We start from the raw sequence: 22247 nt of genomic DNA, 5'->3' as shown, positions 1-22247 counted from the left end.
ACTATAAGTCTGTTCTTTTGGAAAATAGGCTCCACACACCATTTATTTTGACAGTAAATAATTCACAGTAAGTCGGAACGTGTTCTCTGTGTGCCTGCATTTGCTGGTAAGAAGCAGGGGGAGGAGGAAATATCACTCTATATCTGTCCTGGGACACTCTCCAAGGTAAGTGCTTGGGATATGTGTGTGAGTGTATGAAAGTGTTTGTGTGTGTGTGTGCACACGATGGGGTTACAAATAACACGGGCGTATTTATAACTCCACTGATAAACAGACTGCTGCTCCCACAAACATGGTGGTTGTAGGCAACAGACGAAAAAGAAAAGACTGAGACTGCTGGGAACTTCAGGGCTCCAGGAAGGACCAAAACCCCACCAGGGCAGTTCAGATCCGGCAGAACCTGAAACCGCTGAATACAACACAGCAAACGACAGCGAGGGAGCAGATCTTGGTGTGAGAAAGGATATCTGACGGGACAAAGGAGAGCAGTCATGCCAGGCTCAGGAGGAGCAGAGTGAGTGACAGCTGCATGTGTACAGTTTTTGTGTGTGTGTGTGTGGATATGCATATTTTATCCAGTAAATGTTTGCTTCACAAATCTGGTTCTAACTTATAAATTATGCAAATTACATTTTCAGTTGATCAGGTTTTTAAAACTACAGAATATTTTTATCAAAACTATTGATAAGTTAACAAGATTTATTTTACGTGTAGAGGCCCATAGAGTTGCTACGTGCTGAGCCAAAGAGAGTCTAAATACAGCTCAGTGGCGCATGAGGAAATATGAGCTACAAGTGCAAAGACTGCATGTTCAGAGAGTCGTGTGTCTCTTGTTTTCGAAGCTCAAAGGGAGAGGATTTCTCCACTGCCATCCTAAAGCAGAAACACAGACCTAACAGACTCATTGTGGACGAAGCTCTCAATGAAGACAGCAGCATTGTCAGCCTGTCACAGGTCTGTGTGTGTGTTGTGTGGGGGGTTACAAACATATATATCCTAGTGTGTTTGTATTTCTTCTGAGAGTTTTGTGTTTGCACTAGAACAAGACGGAGGAGCTGCAGCTCTTCCGGGGGGACACGGTGGTGTTGAGAGGGAGGAAGCGTCGCGAGGCGGTGTGCATTGTCCTGAATGACGACTCCTGTGGACATGGGAGAATACGCATGACTCGTGTGACGCGCAGCAACCTGCGTGTCCGGCTCGGTGATGTCATCAGGTAGATTTCCCACCTGTGCCTTTGTGTGTGGTATGGAGTCACATGTGAGGTTTGACAATGTGAAGTGACCAGGATGTGTGTGTTATCACAGTATTCATGCCTGCCCTGACATCAAGTACGGGAAAAAGATCCATGTCCTCCCTATAGATGACACCATCGCGGGCCTGACAGGAAACCTCTTTGATGTTTTCCTCAAACCGTATTTTCTGGAGGCTTACCGGCCCATACATACAGGTACTGCAACTCCATCATACCACAGTAAAACAGCTCTGTTTTATACTATGATCGGGTCATCGCCTCACCATCATCTCGACTAGAGCACATGTCCCTTTGTGTGGTGACTTTTGTTTTACCTGTGTTGCCAGGTGACATCTTCTTGGTGCGGGGGAGCATGCGGGGGGTGGAGTTCAAGGTGGTGGAGACTGACCCCAGCCCTCACTGCATCGTTGCCCCAGACACTGTCATCTACTGCGAGGGGGAGCCAATCAAAAGAGAGGTCTGTGAGAGATTAAGATTGTGTGCCAGCTCTATACTACAATGCTGATTTAATTTGAATATTTAATATTAGTTTGGTAGTTAAAGTGGAAGAAATGTACCGTGCTGTTTGTTATAACAGGAAATGATCCGAGGCATATATACCTACAGACAGGTCTGAATCTTGCATATTGCCTTGTGACAGGACGAGGAGGAGAGCCTAAATGACATCGGCTACGACGACATCGGAGGCTGTCGGAAGCAGCTTGCCCAGATCAAAGAGATGGTGGAGCTTCCTCTGAGACACCCTGGCCTTTTCAAGGCTATAGGAGTTAAGGTGTCATACAGAAACACACAGAAACACTGACCCCATCCACTCTTATTTCTGCTTCCTTTAATTCTTACATTATCTTATAATGACTCAGTGTGTTGTTCCCTCTTTCAGCCCCCCAGAGGTATCCTGCTGTACGGCCCTGCAGGCACAGGGAAGACCCTGGTGGCCCGGGCTGTAGCCAATGAAACTGGTGCCTTCTTCTTCCTCATCAATGGTAAGGCTTTCTTTTCACGCAGTGGCACGGTGCGATCATTTGTACAGGAAGGGAGGAACAATTAGCTGATCCTGCTCTTGCAAAGTGAAAAAACTTTGAAAATAAGGTATACAGAGTTACTGATTGGAAATTCCAATTCCCTCATCGGCGTTCTTATTTATAGATCTGTGTGGGAGGAAATGTGTTGTACATGCTGTGCATTACTCTGTGACAAGGTCCTGAGATCATGAGTAAGCTGGCGGGAGAGTCAGAGAGCAACCTAAGAAAGGCGTTTGAGGAGGCAGAGAAAAACGCTCCTGCCATCATCTTTATTGATGAGCTGGATGCCATCGCTCCCAAGAGAGAGAAGGTAAACATTGGAGAATGGCTACAAAATGCATGTACAGATCTGTATGTGCATAAACTCTCTGCAACAACTGTACAATCAAGTGTGCGCTTCTTTTCTCTGAATGCAAGCAAATGCAAGGAAAAATGAAAAACTCTTGCCTTTAACTTTGTGTGTGTGTGTGTGTGTGTGTGTGTGTGTGTGTGTAGACCCATGGTGAAGTGGAGAGACGTATAGTCTCTCAGCTCCTGACCCTGATGGACGGCCTGAAGCAAAGAGCTCATGTAGTTGTCATGGCAGCTACAAACCGACCAAATAGCGTGGACCCTGCTCTGAGACGCTTTGGTCAGGACACATACACACACACACACACACACACACACACACACACACACACACACACACACACACACACACACAAAAGCAATCACATACAAATGGTGATGTCTCTTTCCAGGCAGGTTTGACCGGGAGATTGACATTGGAATCCCTGATTCCACTGGCAGACTGGAGATTCTGGAGATTCACACCAAAAACATGAAATTGTCTGACGACATCGACCTGGAGAGGGTGAGGAGGTTTAGCAGCCTGGGCCACAATTCTCTGATAACTGAAGCTGTAACAATTAGTTAGTCAACAAAACGTTCCAGCTTTTTTTTCTTTGTCTCATGTGATAGTACGTTGGCCACCAATTGAGTTTAATTGACTTCACTCTCATGTTGGTGGAGTCCCATTAACATCACTGCATCTGGTTTGTGTTAAAAAAGGAGCTCTAAACAAAAACGTTACCTTCAGCAATCACACTACCTTTTGATGGCATCCATCCCAATCTTGATATGCATGTGTGCTGTTTAATGAATTCATATCAATGCTATTTAACATATCTCAGATTGCCAAAGACACCCACGGCCATGTAGGCGCCGACATGGCTGCTTTGTGCTCAGAAGCTGCTCTGCAGACAATCCGCAAGAAGATGACCCTCATAGACCTGGAGGACGAATCCATCGACGCTGACCTGCTCAACTCAATGTGTGTCTCCATGGATGACTTCCAGGTACGCACGCACATGCACGCAAATACACACATACTGACTGTTGTTCTTCCAGACCGTATGTGGGTGTATTAATTCCTCAAAGAACACAACTGTGCATCTCGTCATTTGTAACCACACAATAAAAGCTAGACGTGAATATTTCTAAATGATTGAAGAGAGATCCGTGTCCTTTCCTCATCACTCATCATGTCCTTTCCTCATCACTCATCATGTCCTTTCCTCATCACTCATCATGTCCACCCTCAGTGGGCTCTGAGTCAGAGCAACCCTTCAGCTCTGAGAGAAACCCTTGTAGAGGTGCCTCAGGTGAACTGGGCGGACGTCGGAGGACTGGACGAGGTCAAGAGAGAACTGCAAGAGCTTGTTCAGGTGGAAGAAACACTCACACACTCACACCACCAGACTCTGCACATACCTACAAACACATGCCCCATCAACAATCCCATCTATCTTCACTCTCCTCAGTACCCTGTTGAGTACCCGGAGAAGTTCCTGAAGTTTGGTATGACTCCATCTCGTGGAGTATTGTTCTACGGCCCTCCGGGCTGCGGGAAAACCCTGCTGGCTAAGGCTATCGCCAACGAGTGCCAGGCAAACTTTATCTCCATCAAAGGACCCGAGATGCTCACCATGTGGTTTGGAGAATCAGAGGCAAATGTCAGAGACGTGTTTGATAAGGTGAGAGCAGAGAAATGGAAAAGAAATGTGATTGTTGGAGGATAGACATTTGTTTCTCACTGTAACCTCGCTGACCTTCTCTGTCTCCAGGCCAGACAGGCAGCCCCCTGCATCTTGTTTTTCGACGAGTTAGACTCCATTGCCAAATCCAGAGGAGGCGGAGGTGGAGATGGAAGTGGTGCAGCTGACAGAGTCATCAACCAGATACTCACAGAGATGGACGGCATGTCGGACAAAAAAAATGTTTTCATTATCGGTGCCACAAACAGGTGCACATGTGGGAATTTGTATTTAATGACTGTGGTTTGAGAGGGCAGCACGCTGGAAGTAATGATTCTCATCTCACTTCCTCTTCTCCTCTTGTCACACCAGACCAGACATCATCGACTCTGCCATCCTGCGGCCGGGCCGCTTAGACCAGCTCATCTACATCCCGCTCCCAGACAAACTATCTCGCACAGCGATCCTGAACGCCAACCTGCGCAAGTCCCCTGTCGCACGGGTTAGTGAAACACACACATATATGGAGATGAATTTCTCTGTAGCATATCTTCCTCATGTACGCAAGAGAGAGAGAGAGAGAGAGAGAGAGAGAACAGAAAATGAAACGTTGGTCTGCCCCTTTATACAAATTTAATTTGGGACAATAAAGTCTATATCTTATCTTAGATGATGGTGGTAAAATGTATTTAAGTATTCATTGTGATGAATGTTCCTCTTTCTCTTTGCCTTTGCTCCTCCTTTCTCTTCTTCCTGTAGGACGTGAACCTGGACTACCTGTCTGGCATCACAGAGGGTTTCTCCGGAGCTGACCTGACAGAGATCTGCCAACGGGCCTGTAAGCTGGCCATCCGTGAGGCCATCGAGGCCGAGATCAAGGCTGAGCGTCAGAGGCAGAACAAACCAGACATCCCCATGGTCAGACTGCCGGGCTGTTACGGCGCTGCATACATGCTTATTTACACCGTACTATAATGTGTTCAACAGGAGACTGATAGTTGTGTCTCTCTGACTTTTTCTAACACACATGCACCACTCCTCAAAGCAGTACCAGGCTGTGTGTGTGTGTGCTTGGTCCATAAAGAGACTGTGGAAGATAAAAAAGTTCCCCAAAGGGCGGCTGTGGGTTTTGCAATTCTCAACCCTTGGACTGGGAACACACACACACACACACACACACACACACACACACACACACACACACACACACACACACACACACACACACACACACACACACACACACGGTGTACTGTTTCCATATGAGGTCCACATCATGTTTTTCTCTTCCTGCAGGATGAGGACTCTGATCCAGTCCCAGAGCTCAGAAAGGACCACTTTGAAGAGGCGATGCGATTTGCTCGTCGCTCTGTCAGTGACAATGACATCCGCAAGTATGAAATGTTTTCTCAAACTCTGCAGCAGAGCCGAGGTTTTGGAAACTTCAGGTACATATTATGACCGAACAACTGTGTCACAGAAAATGTAGTCTTGGATTCTTCAAGATACATTCAAGACTCAACCCTTTTTTCCCCCCCACCTAGGTTCCCCTCTGCTACTGGCGACCAGTCTGGAGGTCAGGGGTCAGGCTCCGGGTCAGGGGGGCCAAATTTGTCCGGAGAGGAAGGCAATGACGATCTCTACCAGTGACAGAAAACTCATCATATAGTAGAACAGCTGCTAAATGTTTTCCTTTTCCACCGCTGAGCCTGGCTTCCTTATAGGAGTGATGCATAATGGGAGTGGAAATAACAAGATACAGAGGGAAACTTGGGGAAATCATAGTTATAATAATCATAAATAATCTTTTTTAAATACTTTTAGAAACATTAATGAAACAAGAAATCAAAAAACATGTCTATCTAGTGATGATGCTATAATAGTCAATGTAAGAACCAATAGACATGTAAGCCAGTGATAAAAGAATAAATGTGTCAAACAAAACATCAGAGCTTTGGGGTTTCACACTGTAATCTGTTTGCAATATGAAAGTTATGTAAGTTGTGTTTAAAATGTGATGAATAAATAAATTCAAATGCCATGCCTCGTAGGTTTATCTTGGGATACTGACTGCAGTTTTTTGTACAGGTACGGTGCATGCTGGCTTACTGGGACACTTGAATACAACCATTGTTCATTTTATTAGTAAATAACACAACTGCAACTTTAATAGTCTTAGTTCGACCTGCTTAAGTTTTAAAGGTACCAATACACCCCAACAAAATAAGTCAAAAATATTATATTGTAGTAGTGTGAATGCATTTTGTCCTTTTTGTGATCTAACTGTGGACAATTTAGTTCTGAGGCCTTCATGGCCACTGAGGGTCTGGGGCTCTGTTGCAGGGGCTCTTAGTTTGGTGAGCCAGCTTTGCTAGAAAATATTGAATATTGAGCTAAACTGTAATGTTTTTGTACGGTTCACATTATTAAATACTTAAAACAGAATAAGTAGTTTTACCAGCATTTAGTAAACACTGAGTTATCGGAAACAACAGCAGCCTCGGAACCTTTGTTAGTTGGCTAGAAGGAACGTGTTTCTCTGACGTACCGCTAAGGCTGTTTATTTCCGGTGAGAAGCGGAAGTGGCATCAGGGGGCTTGTGGAGGTGACCGAATGGCAGGCAGCAGATTCCTTCTGGAAATGTTAGATTAGCACGGTACAGCAGCAAACTAAACACATCCATTTTTTCTGTAACAGTGTCTAAACATCGTCGCTGCCATGGGAGCTCACCTGGCCAGACGGTATGTCACGGAGACGGACACCGAGCCGGACCCAGCGAGGAAGTACGAGTTCGACCCTCAGTTGGGCTTTCCAGAGAGGAGCGAGCGAGGTTTGTCATCAGAAGACACACTTCTAACGGAATACTACCATGTGTTTATAATCACCTCGAGTGAAACAGGTTCCCCTCTCGGCCATGCTATGTTCAACCTGTCTGACGTTAGCCGAGCTAGCTCCGGTTAGCTCACCAGCTAACTGCTGTTAGAGGAGTCCAGTGTCAAGTGAGCTGCTGCAGTTTGCCCTGTCACTTCATAATCTGGCTTTAAGTATTTAGGGGGACACCTGACTTGTAGCACAGTTTGCAGACAAAACATAATATATGTTTATACTAATGAGCAATAACCACTATATGTAGATATGACATTACTGCACAGGTGTGTGTCTGTAGTATATCGAGGCAGTATATTGTGCAGAATAGATGCATGTAAAGGTTAAAGTTGAAATCCATGTGGAAAATGTAATCAAGTTTAAAGTCTGAACAGTTAAGATAAATCATATGCAGTTAATGATGGAGCAACTCAGTGTACACGTTAGAGAACCCCCATGGGGATGTTGTTGTGAAATCAAGCAAAACCCTCCAGGAAGTCGGTGTCAGTGGACCCCACTTAAATACCATTTCATTTACTATCTATCTTATGTATGGTGCATGCATGAAAAAGGCATTTGCTTCAGTTAGTGAAGATTCAAATTGCTTTCCTAACTCTGTAACGCATAATGTAACAATCGTCCACTTAGTAAAGAATTTTAAAACATAGTGTAATAAGTACAAACCCTTTCGGTCCAAGTTCATTTAGAATTTCTATTTGAGTGAAAACAAAGGATTTGTGCTCCGAGTTTAGCAGTTTGGAGTCTTGGACTTCGTCCGATATTCTACACTAATGTGCTGTTTTTCGTAATTGTGTGCATACTTCCACTCTAGTGTGGTTACAATGGAGACAAGCTGTAATACATAAATACAGAAATCAGTTGCCTCAGTTGTGTTACCTCCTTCTGGGATAGTGACATTTAATTAAATGAAAATGTAAACCGGAATTAAAATTCCAGTATATACAGAATAGAATAGGCTCCATTGTCACTGTACCTCATCCAGCTATTTGAGTCGGTATCGATGCATCCTTCATGAGGTCCTTGTACGTGCAAAGATGACAATAATAATTTGTATTCCTTCTTCAGAGATGGTAGCAAGTCAGGAGCAGATGAACTTGGCCCAGCTACCTTTGGAGCAGAGGGACTACTGTGCCCAGTATCTCCTGAAACTCATGAAGTGCAAGAGGGACAACTGGCCCAACTTCCTGGCTTGCAAGCATGAGAGACACGGCTGGGACTACTGCGAACACCAGGAGTGAGTATTGTTATTTGAAAGGTCTGATGTAGGATGGACTCTCCTAGACCAGGTCCTCCCGCCGTGGACCTCAGAGCGCCATTTACTGAGATCAAATTAAAAAAACTCAAGCTAGTTACTTTTATATCTAAATGTGCTTAAGAATTCAGATCAATAAAATAGTTTATTGCAAATGCATCATTTTAATCACATCATCGGGTAGAGACATGCATGTTTTTCCACAGTTCGCGAGCTAACATTCCCTCGGATGCAGTGACACAAAATTGTTGCCAAATTACTTAATTTATCCTGATTTTAGTGCAATATAAATATGCTTAATTGTCAAATAATTATTAGGTATATTCTTGTTTTCTAAATGACAAAGATGTCATTTTTAAAACCTAATTAAAAACATGTTCATTGTTAAATGCAGAACACAGAAGTGTATTTAGGCGCAGCGTTCTCTACCGGTTGGGACACGTTTGCATCAAACATGTCGGCCAAAGGTAGAGAAAGTGCTCTGGATGAAAGCGTTAAGCTTCCTACAGTCTGCAGTTGCTAATACATGATTGGTTCACCTTTTAAAACCACTGGTATTGGAAGACCTGCAGCACTATCAGACATGTAAGCAGATCTCATACTGTTCGTTATTAGTTCATAATAATCATGAAAAATGAAATCTAGTGGCCAAAAGCTCAGAAAACCCTAAGCTAATTAAAGTGTCTGGTTTACTCTGTGTCGTAGTTTACAGTAAATATTCTAAAATTGCATAAACTAAGAAGCTAGATTTTTGAATATTAAGACTCCACAAAGGAACCTATTCAAGATCCTCGATTTCAGATTTGACAAATTAACTTTAATCTTGTGATATGTATCCAGCTCGTCATTATGCCTTTTTCTGCCTCCAGCTACGTGATGCGTATGAAGGAGTACGAGAGAGAGAGGAGGCTCCAGCTGAGGAAGAAGAGGGTCGAGGTTCAGGCTGAAGCTGCATGATCAGTGTATCCTCGGGATACTCCTTCTCTGTATATATGTGCTTCTGTTCACAGTAAACAATATGGTTTAAGCTCTACAACCCTCCGTCTTATTAATGTCCACACGAACGCTAATCCTCTGGATGACCTCACCAACATGTGATTGTCATCCAACATGTTCAGTGTTTGGCTACAAAACTCTTCCATCATCATTTTATTATTAGTATTTGGATGAGTCTTAAAGGTTTATTCATTTCTGGTTGTTTTTTATTTGGTTGCAGGTGTGTCCGACAAAATGTGTATTTGCAAACTAATTTAAACAAAGTGCTCATTTCAACCCTTGTTGAGCCTGTAAAACGTCATTTATTCTATTGGTGACACTTAAAACTTCACACAATACATCCTCGTACAAAGCTCCAATAACTCTGGAGTCTTAAGAACACAGAGGTGATCTGTAATAACCGAGCAAAGCGACAGCAGTTTGGTTTACCTTTTTTTTAATAAATTACTTCCGACATCAACAAAATGACATGCTGTCATGATGTGAAATTTAGATGAATGGATATAAAAACTAAACTGCAGATTCAGACAACAGTATGAGATGGCAGAGTGGTTGGGCATCTTAACATGTATGTACAGTTTGTTATTCAGTATACACTGAGCAGCTCAAACACTTCAATGAATCAATCAGTGTGAGCTTGTGGGCGATTAAAAAGAAATTTGCACTCAATAGTATCAATATTACAGGGATCGCAGACAGGAGGTGAAAGAAGATTTGGTGGTGGAGGGAGAAGGGACATGGTTAGAGTCAGTCAGTCAGTTCCAGTGCAGAGGGTGGAAAACAGGAGAGCACCCTCTCATTTAGGGGTGGGGGGAATTTGACTCCTACAAGCGAGGAGTGCTGAAGGAGTCCTCTAAAGGATGAAGGGCAGGATGGGTGAGCGCAGAGGAGGGTAGTCACGGAACTCCTTCAGGTAGCTGCGGTGTTTCCCCTTTGCCCACACGGTCATCTGGATGAAACCCACCAAGGTGAAGAAGGCCACCGGCAGGCACTGAGTCATCAGTGTGAAGCCGAACCAGGCGCCCAGCTGAACGAGGAAGAGGAGGGATGTTACACACACACACACACACCACAAGAGGGCAGCAGCGGTGAGATTAATTTACAAAGGTGCAGTGCAATAGTACAATATAGTATGTCCTAAAAATCACATCATAGTATGTCATAAATGTTTCTGTCCAAAGTGTCATCAATTTGTTCTATTAGACATTTGTGTAAAAATGGTCATAATTAGCACATGAATTGGTGAGCGGAGGCGTAATGAAACACGTTACCTCGTAGGTGTAGTTGGGGCAGGAGACCAGCAGGAAGATCCAGGTGAAGGGGTTCTTGGTTGGATAAGGAATCTTCCTGGTCTTAGACCCTGGATGAAGGAAGCAAAACAAAGAAATGTATCTTATTTTAAACCATCTACTCGTTCCTATGTTTACATTTTGGCCTAATGTCAAAACTAAACGATTCTAAATTGACCTTAAATGCTGTGAAAACCAATTATCTTAATTATCTTCAGGGTCTAAATTGGACTGAGGCTTGTTTATTCACAAACATCTACTGTTATAGGGGCACACTTAAGACGTGAAATGTTGTTTTCTTTAATTAAAAAGCATTTAAATATATTTGTACCTGGTGGACGGAGGTTCCGAAGAGCAATGTGGATGGAAAAGTTGCCGATCTGACAGAACTAAGGAAGAAAACAGTCACACAGGTGATTTAATAGAGAGAGTATGAAGAACAGGGCCCGTCTCTATAAATAAACGTATTGCACACGTCTGAGGATGACAAAGAGTTGTAAAAAAATACAACTTAAATTATGAAAATGACATGTTTTTTTCTATTTATTAGTCAAATTAAATGATTTACGATAAATTACAGAAGTAAGTGTGAAGGTAGAACTATTCTTACCAGGAATATGATGAGGGCCAGTCTGATTTGTTGCTCGCCGTAGACTGCAACAAGAAACAAGCGACAGGAGTTACAGTGACGCTCTGGTAGACGGGTGCTGAGTGCACGGTGCAGCATACTCACTGGGTGGCGTGTACAGCGGGTGGTTGATGTAATAGGCCATCCACGCTGCAAAGCCCCAGTAGTAGGTACAATTCTGAGATGGGGAATAAGACGGGGACATTGACAGTTGATCATTGACCTTTTACTCCATGAAAGACCTCCATGACACCTTTGCCTTTGTTAATGTGAGGAAGAAGAGGTCAGAGCCTGAGCGGTAGAACGCGTCTCACCTTGAAGATGTTACGTAGCGGCATCGTACCGTGAGAGAAGCGATGCACGAACAGCGTCTCCAGCAGCCTCTTCGCGAAGTGGAAAGAGTGACACATGCAGGCGAGACTGGAAAAAGCACAAAGGCTTGTGTTAGCTTTTCTATATTGTCTATATTTCTATGTTCTATCATCTTGTAGGAGTTGAAGGGTCATTTCCACATTGATATGGAAAGAGCTGGTTTAAAGGAATCATAGGGGAAACTGATAATTGGCATTGTTGCTGCGAGTGAGAGAAGTAGAATAATACTCCAAGAGGACACGCTGGTCCTCTCAAGAAGGCTCCGACTATATAAAGTGTGTGAAGGCGTGTTGGAGACACTCACTGTACGACCCAGTGTTTACTGGTGGTAAAGTCATATTTGGGTGCGTAGATGAAGGGAACTCTGAAGTAGAACATCAGATAGAGGACCAGCGGACCCATGTACTCGGTCAGAAAGACCTGAAAAAAAATGAAGTAGGACAGAGTCAATTAGAGCCATAGTGTCATATCATTGATATATCGGTTTGGTGCTGTGTTGAAAGATAAATATATAATCTTCCCTCGCTTTGTCCTGTCTCTCCCGACACACACACACACACACACACACACACACACTACCCAGAAACACACCCGCCCTTTTTACCCAGAGGGAAATCTCAATATAGCTGCTCTTGATCCCACTTGTAATCTGGTGCATGCGGGCTCGTCAGGACTGTTAGACTGACAGCACGTCTGTCTTTAGACGGCACCGGGTTGCACTCACCGTGACCCAGCTGATCTGGGCTCCCAGGTCTCTGAAGTAGAAGGTCGCCGTGGTTCCCACAGGGAGATGCTGCAGAACATCCTCATCCTTCAGAGACTTCCCCTCTGAAACACACACACACACACACGCGTTTACTGAATGAGATGTACAGTGAATTATGAGTCGGGAAGTCGTATTACATTCACTTTGAGTAGACGGAGAGACAATCACACCGTGGCTGACTTACTGGGGTCGAGGCGAATGGACTGTCTGGCCGGGTACCACTGAGGATCTGAAACAGACACGACACGACACAGACATCTTCAGACGGGACATCAAGTGAGTATTTGTATGTGCAGCTTGATGTTGAATCAGACGTATGAGGCTGCAGAGAGATGGCACTCACGGCTCTTGTTGAACATAGACTTGATCTCTCCGATAGTGGCATTTGGCTCGACCTACAATAAATGACACCACAATAAATAAGTGGAGGAACTTGTACGTGTGCACGCACCCACACACACACACACACAAAGGAACAGATAAACCCTGTTTTCCATTCATGATGGTGATTAGTGGTAAATTTAGCTCACATACCCCATGGATGTGGTTTATTAACAGCTGGTACTAGGGTTTTAAAGAGGCACACACACAGACAGCCAAAGTGCAAGACCTTGTGCCAGGCTGCCAGCAATGTCCCAAACAACTAGCCCAAATATAAACACAACGACAACAGAAACACGAAGACCACACAGAGGCAAATGTGGACACGCAGAGTTGTTCCAGACGGGATGATGGAGCGGTGAAAGCTCCCGGTCTGAGGAGGAGTCCGCTAACGTAAAGCCACATTTAAAATATCTGATGAAACGGCTTTCTCCGACATTTGAGCAGTAAGCCTGTGTTCCCCTGTTGGCCTGGAATATGGGAGCTGAGATGCTTCTGTGAAATGTACGCCTGTATGCAATCACACTGTCCAAGCACAGGTGTGACACAGGACGAGTGTGAAAGCATTTATTCTTCACGTGTGCTGCAAGAAGCCGTTAAGTAGACGTGTGAACGCCAAAGATGGCACCGAGCAAAATAATCCAGACTGTCAACCTTCAGCGAGTTCCGGTCACAAACGTGCAATTGCAAATTACGATCATGCGCTTCGACCTTTGACCCGCACAGGAACCTGAGCCACAAGGACACACACAGAGAAAAGTGTTCAAGGTTCCAGTTTGTCTGTCACAATCTAAGGCCAAGAGATATATCTGATTACCAGGGCCAGCACCGCTCAGTATGAAACAGGGTGGTGGTGCCAGATTATCTGAGCAACTCTAGAACTCAGAGAACTGGTATTTTGCTCAAATACCATGTGACCCATCTGAAGAGGTCTGCTGCTGTAATAGACTTGGTTTCTATTCACGCGGTCCAGAGGTCCACAGGCCATTTTCAGCAGGATGACGTCACTGAGAAACAACCCTCTCTGTGACCCCCGCTGCCCCCCCCCCTCCCCCTCTTTCTACAGGCTGTATTCAGAGTCTGTTTCATAAACCCTGACATGATACAGGACTTGAGTTTTATATCCAACTCAGTCTGTTCGTACTTAAGAAACCAGTCCCCCCCAAAAAGGGCTCTCTGTCCAGATCCAGATCTATATCTGTCAAACCAGCGAAACGTCCTCTCCAATAGGTGTTAAGATTCTGCACGCTATCGCCACTCTGCTAAGCCGACGACAGGGTGTAATCCAACGAGGGTAGAACTTTACACTCTGTGATCTTGAGGAGCAGCCTTTGATAAGAGGAGTCGAACACCACTAATGCACACATCAACAACACGCTGAACCCTCCTAATGACTCACAGGCCTGTCGGTAACACACGAAAGCCATCTAAACACAGTAATAACAAAGTACAGGCCAAGTGCAAAGTACCGTCAATATACCTAAAACAATGAGCTTAAACGTCCCATCAAAAGACAACAGTGATGCTCTTAAATCCAAACTGCCAGCACGAGTACAGTCCACTAGTCAGCACCACGCTGGCTTGTGTTATCCCTGTTATACTGTTAAACCTGTTGTCGTATTACATCTGTAAGAACACGACATGGTTCAACCTCAATCAGAACGATGTAGGGGGGGGGGGGGGGGGGGGGAGATACCCTGGAACGCTATTCTGCACCGCGCCTTGTTATGGCCGAATATGAATTAGGACCGGACACACTGCACCTGTTGCATTTAGTAAACATACGGGCACAAGGACAATTGCATGTGCACATATATAGATGAAAAACATATTTTTGCAGAGATGATATTAGAAAAAAAAAAGTGTTAACTGAAACTGAGATGGAAAGTGATACAAACACAAGAAGAAAATAAATGCGTCCTCACCTTGTCCAGGAAGCAGAGCTTGTCCTTGGTCTTGGCATCCAGTATCTCCACCTCAAAGAAAACAACGGCCTTTTTAGCTTTTTTAGCAGGTTTACGTTTGACCGGGGCTTGAGCCAGCACCGGGGCGGCCGCCGACGCCACCGCCCCGTTTGCCGGCTTTTTAGTGCCGGTGGCCTCTAGTGCTAGGGCATCCATGTCCACAGTCGTCCTCCTGCACTCGGTTTATCTTCCTTTTTTCACCCCCTTCACTCTTCACCTCTCAGCTGTCTATCCAAGATTCATGCCAAACCACAGAGGAGAGGGGCAGCACTCAGCTGTGGAGATAAATCTGTCTCTCCCCTGCCCCCCCCCTCCTCCTCCCCTCATTCTCTCGTTCTCCCTCCCTCTCTGCCCCTCTTGTCATTCCTTCACTTCTGGTGCGTTGCTTTATTTAACTGCTAACCGACCCCTGGAGCGTAGACATATACCACATGTGTGTGCACAGTTGCATACACAGGAATGCCCAGCATCCCCCTGGCAAACTGTCTGCAGTAGATCATCTGTGTTGCATCTCATGAAGGAAACTTCTAGAGCAGGGAGCTTTATTTTAGTGCTGCGGGGACTTGGATCTGAAACATAACTCCTCTCTAAAAAAGGACACCTGATGGCCCCTGGCACCTCTCAACTCCTGGCTAAGTGGGAAGATGGAGGGGGTTATTATGAAAAAAGCAACCCCCCCTTTTATAGTGTGTCCCCCTGTCTTCCTCTCCACGGCTAAATATAAATGACCAGCCGTCTCCCTACAGACCCCACCCGTCTACGTCTATGCGGTGATGTCATGGGCTCACTCCACTGTCCATCTGTCCAGCCCCCGATGTGCACCACATCTGACCAGTTCAGGGTCTCACGCGACCAAACCAAACCACATGACGTTTTACATGCGAGCGTGTTCCTCGAAAACCAAACCGAGCAGGCCGGTTTCTCAGTCGCTCACACGGGGAGCCGCCTTTTCCTGCCACCGAGGGGTGATAACACTCCAGATTCAGAGGGCTTAGTCGGGGCATCCCCCTTGGTGAAGCCCCCCCCCCCACCCTTCCACTCTATAATGATGCTAGACATAGAGTCACAAGTGGCAACGTGGAAGTTTAGGCCGGACGTAGGAAAGCATTTTCTGTTATCTAAAAAAGGTCCTCCATCAATTTAACTCAGACAGGGGCCTGAACCATGTACACCTGCTCACAGAGAGACCAACAGTAAACTGGAGCTCTCTGGGGATTTGGTTTTGGGGCCTGAGATGCGCACAGATTTAGCATATTTCTTTATTTGTGTGTTTCAGGCAAGCGTTTCAAATTTTTTGCACTTACTTTCTAAAACTATAATACGTGCTTTTTACTTGCTGCCGTGTTACTGAAAGTAAACATGCATGTATGCTTAAACAAAGCAGGACACACGATACTGCAGTTGAGACTTAAGGGGAAATAACCCCATGACAGGCATACCCTCTGCCACTGAACCTCCCCCATCTCATCTATATAAAGCTTCTGTCTGGCAGTGACTCTCTGTCCCGGTAGGGCACTCTGGGGTGAGGGTGAAGCGGGGAGAACCAGGCTTTAGTTATGCCGGTGGACTTCTGCTGCTCTTTGCTGGGGTTTCCCTCTACCTCCTATCACAAGGTAAGAGATCATTTCCATTCCAGATACTCATGGACAGTGAGTTTGTAAGTAAGACAGATCACCGCTGACTAATGACCATCTATTGACACTAATGGAAACTTAGAAACTTGATAAACTTGGTGGTATTTTGTGATGATCACAGATCTTGGTAGTTGTAATAGCGTAAGGAATCGTGGCCAGCAGTGGCTACTGTCTGTGCAGCCCACACCGTCTGCTAATATGTGGCTAACCCGTCAGTTTTTGTGACACAGATTATGTCGTCACTCATCCGAGTGTACACTATGGTTAGAATGTGCGCACGTCATTGGCCTCATAGCGGCTTTACACAGACTTCCAACATGTGCACGCTAGTGGTAATTCAAATGCAGCCGAGAGGATGGCCGATAACTGAAGATGCCTGTCGATTGCTGTCACATAGGCTATTAAAAAAAAATTAACTATGCAACTACTGAATGAAAACATGGCATACATCTTTCATATCTCAAGTGTTTTTCACCCCCTCATAGGTTGCAACAGCCTCATCTGTGATCAACAGAAGGAAGGAGAACCGGAGCAGCCACTGGTTGGGTCAGTTTCTGTCGAGGCGACTTCAAATCCTGTCTGATGGGTTTTGGTGCTCATGTTTTAGCTTACAGCCATTGTTTAAGTGGCAGTGGACTCCTTTCACAGTCATGATAACGGAGTGAAACGGGCCTGTGTCAGGAGTGTGGATGTTTCTGGTGACAGTTAGCTAAAACATTGTTTGAGGTTTTTCTTTCTGAGCAAGTCTAACAAGTCTCGCACGCTCGACTGTTCACCTGCATTATTGAGTAATAACAAGATAAGAAGCGCCATGCGTCGCTCCAGCCACAGATGGCGATGATGAGCTTTATCCCAAACGGAGGACTCCCGTGTTAAGCTAACAGAGACGTTCAGCGTACATCGAAAACTCAACAAATACACAACGCAAGTCTAATTCATCGCACATGTGGCAGCAGCTCGACTTTCGTGCGCGATATCAACCGATAGAAGCGGTCATTTCCGTGCACGAGGCCGTTAAATCCGGCGGCGTTGCTGCAGAATGCGATCCTCTCGAGACTGTTTCTGGTGGAGTTCATCCTCACAGAAACCACAGAAAAAATCCGAATTAGTCTGATTAATATCATTCTGGCCCCATAAATCGCTCCATTGGTGATTTTGAGTTCCACAGACACTACTTACCTCGTAGTGCTTCATCCTGGCAGTTAGCACCCTCTTTCCTCAATATCCCAGATGAGTGACAGAGCCGTCTCCAATCAGCGGAGTGAAGTGTGTCTGCTGAGGCCACCGTAGGCGGGCCCGACGTCCGTCCCGCAGCCAATCAAAACTGGCGACACTGTCAGCGACGTAGCCAATGAGATTTGAGCAGATGGCGAGGTCGCGGCTATGCTAACGTAATTGGATGTATTGCTCTTTGAGCAGCAGCTCTGTCTGTTTGTATGCAGGCTTACTGGTCCAACCAGCAACGACAGACTGAGGACCACTTCTCTTAAACTGTATCGAAAATTATTTATCAATCTGTTGACTTTTCCCAATTTAATTTGCAGACTAAATGCTATTATTTTTCCAATTTATTTTTGCAGTCTTACTCAATGTTATGCTCCTACATTATGTATCCCCCCCCCTCCACTGCACTTCATATAATATCTTTATTTGTTTTCTCTTGTTTAAATGCATTTATGTGTAGATTGTGTTTTCCTTGTGCATAAATTGACCTGCAAAAATAAAGTTTGCCATTTGCCTGGTATGTTGCCACTTTGTAAGGCAACACTTTCTGAAACTGTCAAGCTATGAAATGCTTGTATTAGTCAGGCACACTGACCCAAAATATTTTTCTTGTGCTGAAGGCACCATAATTGTGTCAGGTATTATTGTCCAATACACTTACATACACAGGGACATGTGTAAGTAAATACTTTGAATGGATACCCTACAATATACAAAAGCATAACCAGGAATTATAGCCTTTCCAAAAGAATATTGTGTGAGCTCCACCTTAAAAATCCACTGTAGCGTATGTGGATCTGTGGAAGTCTTAACACCTGCAGAGATATTTTAAATATAAAAACTGGCAACCCCTCTCTCATCCCTGACAAACCGGTTTCGTTTCACTTGTCAGACAGAGACTGCCCAACAAATCTCAGAGTGACATCTTTGTGTAAAAGCCATAGCAAGAGCTGAAGCATGTAGTCTATTGTGTTGTACATTGAATCTGAAATGCTGCCTTCATGTGCTACTCGTACTCTTGTCACTTTTTGTAAGTCACGCAAAGCCTTGTTACAGGACATGAAACAAATCAAAAGGGGAATTTTGTCCAATAAAACCATTTTCAACACATCTGAACGTATCACCCATCCTGAGGTGTGGAAGTGTTACCTCCTGAGTCTTAATTTGGTGATATTGTGTCCGACTGGTTGCATAAATTAGATCAGCTCATGCAATACATTGGTCCATGGAACATGTACATTTAGGAATGGACATATATAGCTATTAATTACTTTAGACTATAGATTGAGATGTTACATAACAAACACATGATCAATTTATATAATATAATACACTGTTAAAACAGTCGTTTCAAACTTGCTTGCACTTGTAACTCCTTACAATAAGGGTGGGGAGTTATAAGCAGTTGCACCAAAGAGTTATTTTCATTCTAAACGTCGTACATAGTTAAACAAACTGTGTATGAAACAGTTAAAACTAGCTCAAACTCCACCAGTTACAAGGGTGTCAACAATCTATTAATGTCCTATTAAAATAATATATCAGCCAGAGGGGCAAAACAAGTAGCTGCATGTGTCTGAAAAAACATCTGTACTTCTACTCAAGTAGGATTTTGAATGAAGGGCGTTTACTTGTAATGGAGTACTTTTACACTGTAGTATTGGTACTTTTATGTAAAGAAAGTTAGTAAAGATCTAAAAACTTCCTCCACCAATGTTCATAGCCATACATCCCTACATAGGCAAGCGAGTTTATTAAGGAGACTGATAAGGCATGGTATGTTACTGTGCAGGGTAATTTCCGACAGCCCCTGAAGGCAGCACGACGTAACGTCCTGGTGGGCGTGTCCTGGACTTACTGTGACAGTTGAGCTTGTTCGGGCTGTGTATGGAAAACTCTGGAAGTTTCCACGCGGTTTATAAAGACAACACTCGAGGCGCAGCCGTCGGAGTAGATCCAAAGGACGGACCGAGGAGGAGCGACTGCAGTTCATATAAACAGCCGTTTACTGAACAGCCCTCTGGATGGTCAAAATGGGTAAAGACTACTACGACATTTTGGGAATTGCGAAAGGAGCGTCCGAGGACGATGTAAAGAAAGCTTATCGTAAACAGGCGCTGCGCTTTCATCCCGACAAAAACAAGTCACCGGGAGCCGAGGACAAATTCAAAGAAATCGCCGAGGCTTACGACGTCCTGAGCGACCCAGATAAAAAGGACATTTACGATCGTTACGGAGAAGAAGGTAAGAATTCACTTGACAGTGAAGCTGGTTCTGTGGATGTCAACACGAAAGGGTGACGGTGTCTGACACATGCATGGGGCCAAACGGTTCAGTGTCATGGCGCTCTGTGCCTCAGCAAAGCCTCGTTTGTGAGCCAAGAAAGAAAGGCGTTGCTCTGCACACAGAATATCACACATTTCATGTTTGTACAAGACCTGACAAAGTATAACTGAAAATATGTGAACGTGAGTTAAGGAGAGGAGCTGGGAGGTTGGTGTCTGACGTCACGAGGAGGGGCGGGGCTTAGGGCGCAGTGTTTCTTGTGTGTGCATGTTTGAGTGGTGTTGTCAGTGTTTGATTTTAGTGCATGGAAACCGGAGAGGTGGGGCCGCGTGACAGAAATACTTTATCTTTAGTGGTCTTACCTGTTTAGTAACCGTGGTAACTTTAGCAATGACGTAGACTTGCAGATGAATGGAAGAAACCCTCATTTGTGAAAGTCTTACAAACTGTATTAAGAAATTAAACTTGAGATCAAAGTTAAAGACACACACACACGCACATATAATGCCACAATGAGTGTTGCATTACTTTGGTTTTAATATTAAGTGCTTGAAGTCTTTTTTTTTTTCAGTGATAACTGTATTAATTGGTTGTTTTTCTCACTCAGGTCTGAAAGGCGGAGGCCCCCCAGGTGGTGGTGGTGGTGGTAGTGGTGGTGGTGGTCCTGGTAACTTCAGCTACAGCTTCCAGGGCGACCCTCATGTCATTTTTTCAGAGTTCTTCGGTGGACGTAACCCCTTCGAACAGTTCTTCGGTGGCCGCAATGGAGGCATGGATGAGGATATGGAGACGGACGACCCTTTTGCTCGCTTTGGGATGGCAGGAGGTGGAATGGGTGGGTTCCCTCGCTCCTTCGGCTCTGGTATGGGAGGAATGGGCCCTCACAGCAGTGTTGTGAAGAAGCCTCAAGACCCCCCCGTGGTTCACGATCTCAACGTGACCCTGGAGGAAGTTCTGTCGGGTTGCTTAAAGAAGATGAAGGTGTCTCGTAAAAGGCTGAACCCCGATGGGCGAACAATAAGGATTGAGGATAAGATCCTGGAGGTGCAGATAAAGAAAGGGTGGAAAGAGGGCACAAAAATCACGTTTCCCAAAGAGGGGGACGAGACTCCCACAAACATTCCAGCGGACGTGGTCTTTGTGTTAAAGGACAAGACGCATCCGAAATTCAAACGCGACGGCTCGAACATCGTTTACACTGCAACGATTTCACTCAGAGATGTAAGTTAAGATTGTGAAAATCACGAGTAGAATAAAGTTCCTGTCGCTGCCTTTTCAGGATCTTAATTCATGTTTTTTTGTTTGTTTTCTTTCTCTGTTATTTCCCCATCTGTCCCATCAGGCCTTGTGTGGCTCTACGATCAACGTGCCCACGCTGGACGGCAGATCGGTGACCGTGTCAACGACGGATGTCGTGCAGCCGGGGATGAAGCGGCGCATCAACGGCGAGGGGCTGCCTCATCCAAAACGCCCCGATCGTCGAGGCGACCTATTGGTGGAGTATGAGGTCAAGTTCCCAGAACGGCTCAGCCAGAGCGCCCGGGACACCATCGCTCGGGTCCTCCCGCGATCCTAAACAAGACCAACGGACATCCAGGACTGTCAGAACTATCACACTAAGCTGCCGACTATTTTTTTTTTTTTTTTTTTTTTTTATCAGTCATTTTTCATGTGGCTTTATAAATCACATGAGACAATACAGGACAGACTTTGTAAAAATGCTTTTTGAGAATGACTGCAGCATTTCACAGGGTAACATGTAAATACGACTAATGTTGTTTTGTGTTTGATACTGAATAAGATTCTATTTTGATGGAAATAAGTACACAGTGTACTGTATTATGCAAAAATACATGTGCAGATTCTGTTTTGTTTGTATTAAAGGTTCAACACTTCCATGAAAGATGTTATGTTTGTTTGTTTGACCAGCGTCACAGCTCAAATTCAACTAAAAATGTGTTCGTAAACTGTTGATGCAACAACAGGCAGTACTTATTGTTGGACTGAATTGTCAAGCACTGTTATGAAAGAAGAAATGGAAACTGGTGCTGGAAAGATGAACCATGTCAACACAGTAACTTGTGCATAATGGACCGTGATTGACTCGATGACTCAAAACATCGTACGACACAAGACGACAAGCCTCTCTCATATCTGAATAAAAGAAAAACCAGATCTAACGTGTTAATTAGTGAGCTTTAAAGATACTCGTAGGCAGATTTCAGTCTTAATGCTGAGCCAACAGTCTGCTAGCTACAGCTTTGTAACGGTCAGATA

At 44.7% G+C, this 22247-nt stretch overlaps 4 protein-coding genes across 5 annotated transcripts; 3 read left to right on the top strand and 1 right to left on the bottom strand.

Annotated features, from left to right (window-relative positions):
• Positions 1 to 491: 491 nt before the first annotated feature.
• Positions 492 to 6327, top strand: LOC142948711 (transitional endoplasmic reticulum ATPase). The gene is made up of 18 exons (XM_076090846.1): positions 492 to 514; positions 843 to 954; positions 1041 to 1213; positions 1305 to 1447; positions 1579 to 1709; positions 1893 to 2024; positions 2133 to 2235; positions 2451 to 2584; positions 2770 to 2905; positions 3018 to 3130; positions 3450 to 3614; positions 3861 to 3983; positions 4080 to 4292; positions 4383 to 4561; positions 4665 to 4794; positions 5052 to 5210; positions 5589 to 5740; positions 5837 to 6327. Exons 1-18 carry the CDS (start codon positions 492 to 494, stop codon positions 5940 to 5942), a joined length of 2427 nt encoding a protein of 808 aa, XP_075946961.1. The 3' UTR covers positions 5943 to 6327.
• A 520-nt stretch (positions 6328 to 6847) lies between these two features.
• Positions 6848 to 9466, top strand: ndufb7 (NADH:ubiquinone oxidoreductase subunit B7). Its single transcript, XM_076090437.1, has 4 exons — positions 6848 to 6897; positions 6990 to 7122; positions 8244 to 8412; positions 9300 to 9466. The coding sequence occupies exons 2-4, from the start codon at positions 7011 to 7013 to the stop codon at positions 9385 to 9387; spliced, it is 369 nt and encodes a 122-aa protein (XP_075946552.1). The 5' UTR covers positions 6848 to 6897; positions 6990 to 7010; the 3' UTR covers positions 9388 to 9466.
• A 379-nt stretch (positions 9467 to 9845) lies between these two features.
• Positions 9846 to 17736, bottom strand: tecrb (trans-2,3-enoyl-CoA reductase b). Of its 2 annotated transcripts, XM_076090434.1 has the most exons (12): positions 17640 to 17736; positions 14788 to 14838; positions 12825 to 12876; positions 12666 to 12710; positions 12440 to 12543; positions 12020 to 12135; positions 11658 to 11763; positions 11449 to 11521; positions 11326 to 11369; positions 11047 to 11104; positions 10698 to 10786; positions 9846 to 10453 (listed from the first exon to the last, which is right to left on the bottom strand). In XM_076090434.1, exons 1-12 carry the CDS (start codon positions 17652 to 17654, stop codon positions 10280 to 10282), a joined length of 927 nt encoding a protein of 308 aa, XP_075946549.1. In that variant the 5' UTR covers positions 17655 to 17736; the 3' UTR covers positions 9846 to 10279. The 2 variants fall into 2 exon arrangements, with proteins under 2 accessions (XP_075946549.1, XP_075946548.1); XM_076090433.1 differs by lacking the exon at positions 17640 to 17736 and having other exon boundaries at positions 14788 to 16881.
• Positions 17737 to 19538: 1802 nt separating this feature from the next.
• Positions 19539 to 21873, top strand: dnajb1b (DnaJ heat shock protein family (Hsp40) member B1b). Its single transcript, XM_076090431.1, has 3 exons — positions 19539 to 19928; positions 20578 to 21191; positions 21313 to 21873. The coding sequence occupies exons 1-3, from the start codon at positions 19709 to 19711 to the stop codon at positions 21544 to 21546; spliced, it is 1068 nt and encodes a 355-aa protein (XP_075946546.1). The 5' UTR covers positions 19539 to 19708; the 3' UTR covers positions 21547 to 21873.
• The last annotated feature ends 374 nt before the right edge of the window (positions 21874 to 22247 follow it).

This window comes from Anarhichas minor, unplaced genomic scaffold (assembly GCF_050575085.1).
Source record: "Anarhichas minor isolate MPS153535 unplaced genomic scaffold, ASM5057508v1 ptg000012l, whole genome shotgun sequence".
Classification (NCBI taxonomy): domain Eukaryota; kingdom Metazoa; phylum Chordata; class Actinopteri; order Perciformes; family Anarhichadidae; genus Anarhichas; species Anarhichas minor.
Note: the sequence above shows the minus strand (reverse complement) of the source record. Positions and strands in the feature narration are given on the sequence as shown.

Excerpts from the sequence above, each read along its gene's own strand:
- LOC142948711 (XM_076090846.1), top strand. The coding sequence starts at position 492 with ATGCCAGGCTCAGGAGGAGCAGA. Across the intron at positions 515-842 it reads CCAGGCTCAGGAGGAGCAGA|CTCAAAGGGAGAGGATTTCT; the intron begins GTGAGTGACAGC and ends TTGTTTTCGAAG. Across the intron at positions 3,131-3,449 it reads ACGACATCGACCTGGAGAGG|ATTGCCAAAGACACCCACGG; the intron begins GTGAGGAGGTTT and ends AACATATCTCAG.
- ndufb7 (XM_076090437.1), top strand. The coding sequence starts at position 7,011 with ATGGGAGCTCACCTGGCCAGACGGTATGTCACGGAGACGGACACCGAG. Across the intron at positions 7,123-8,243 it reads TCCAGAGAGGAGCGAGCGAG|AGATGGTAGCAAGTCAGGAG; the intron begins GTTTGTCATCAG and ends TTCCTTCTTCAG. Across the intron at positions 8,413-9,299 it reads GACTACTGCGAACACCAGGA|CTACGTGATGCGTATGAAGG; the intron begins GTGAGTATTGTT and ends TTCTGCCTCCAG.
- tecrb (XM_076090433.1), bottom strand. The coding sequence starts at position 14,982 with ATGGATGCCCTAGCACTAGAGGCCACCGGCACTAAAAAGCCGGCAAAC. Across the intron at positions 12,877-14,787 it reads AGCTCTGCTTCCTGGACAAG|GTCGAGCCAAATGCCACTAT; the intron begins GTGAGGACGCAT and ends CATTTATTGTAG. Across the intron at positions 10,454-10,697 it reads GCCCCAACTACACCTACGAG|CTGGGCGCCTGGTTCGGCTT; the intron begins GTAACGTGTTTC and ends TTCCTCGTTCAG.
- dnajb1b (XM_076090431.1), top strand. The coding sequence starts at position 19,709 with ATGGTCAAAATGGGTAAAGACTACTACGACATTTTGGGAATTGCGAAA. Across the intron at positions 19,929-20,577 it reads CGATCGTTACGGAGAAGAAG|GTCTGAAAGGCGGAGGCCCC; the intron begins GTAAGAATTCAC and ends TTTCTCACTCAG. Across the intron at positions 21,192-21,312 it reads CAACGATTTCACTCAGAGAT|GCCTTGTGTGGCTCTACGAT; the intron begins GTAAGTTAAGAT and ends CTGTCCCATCAG.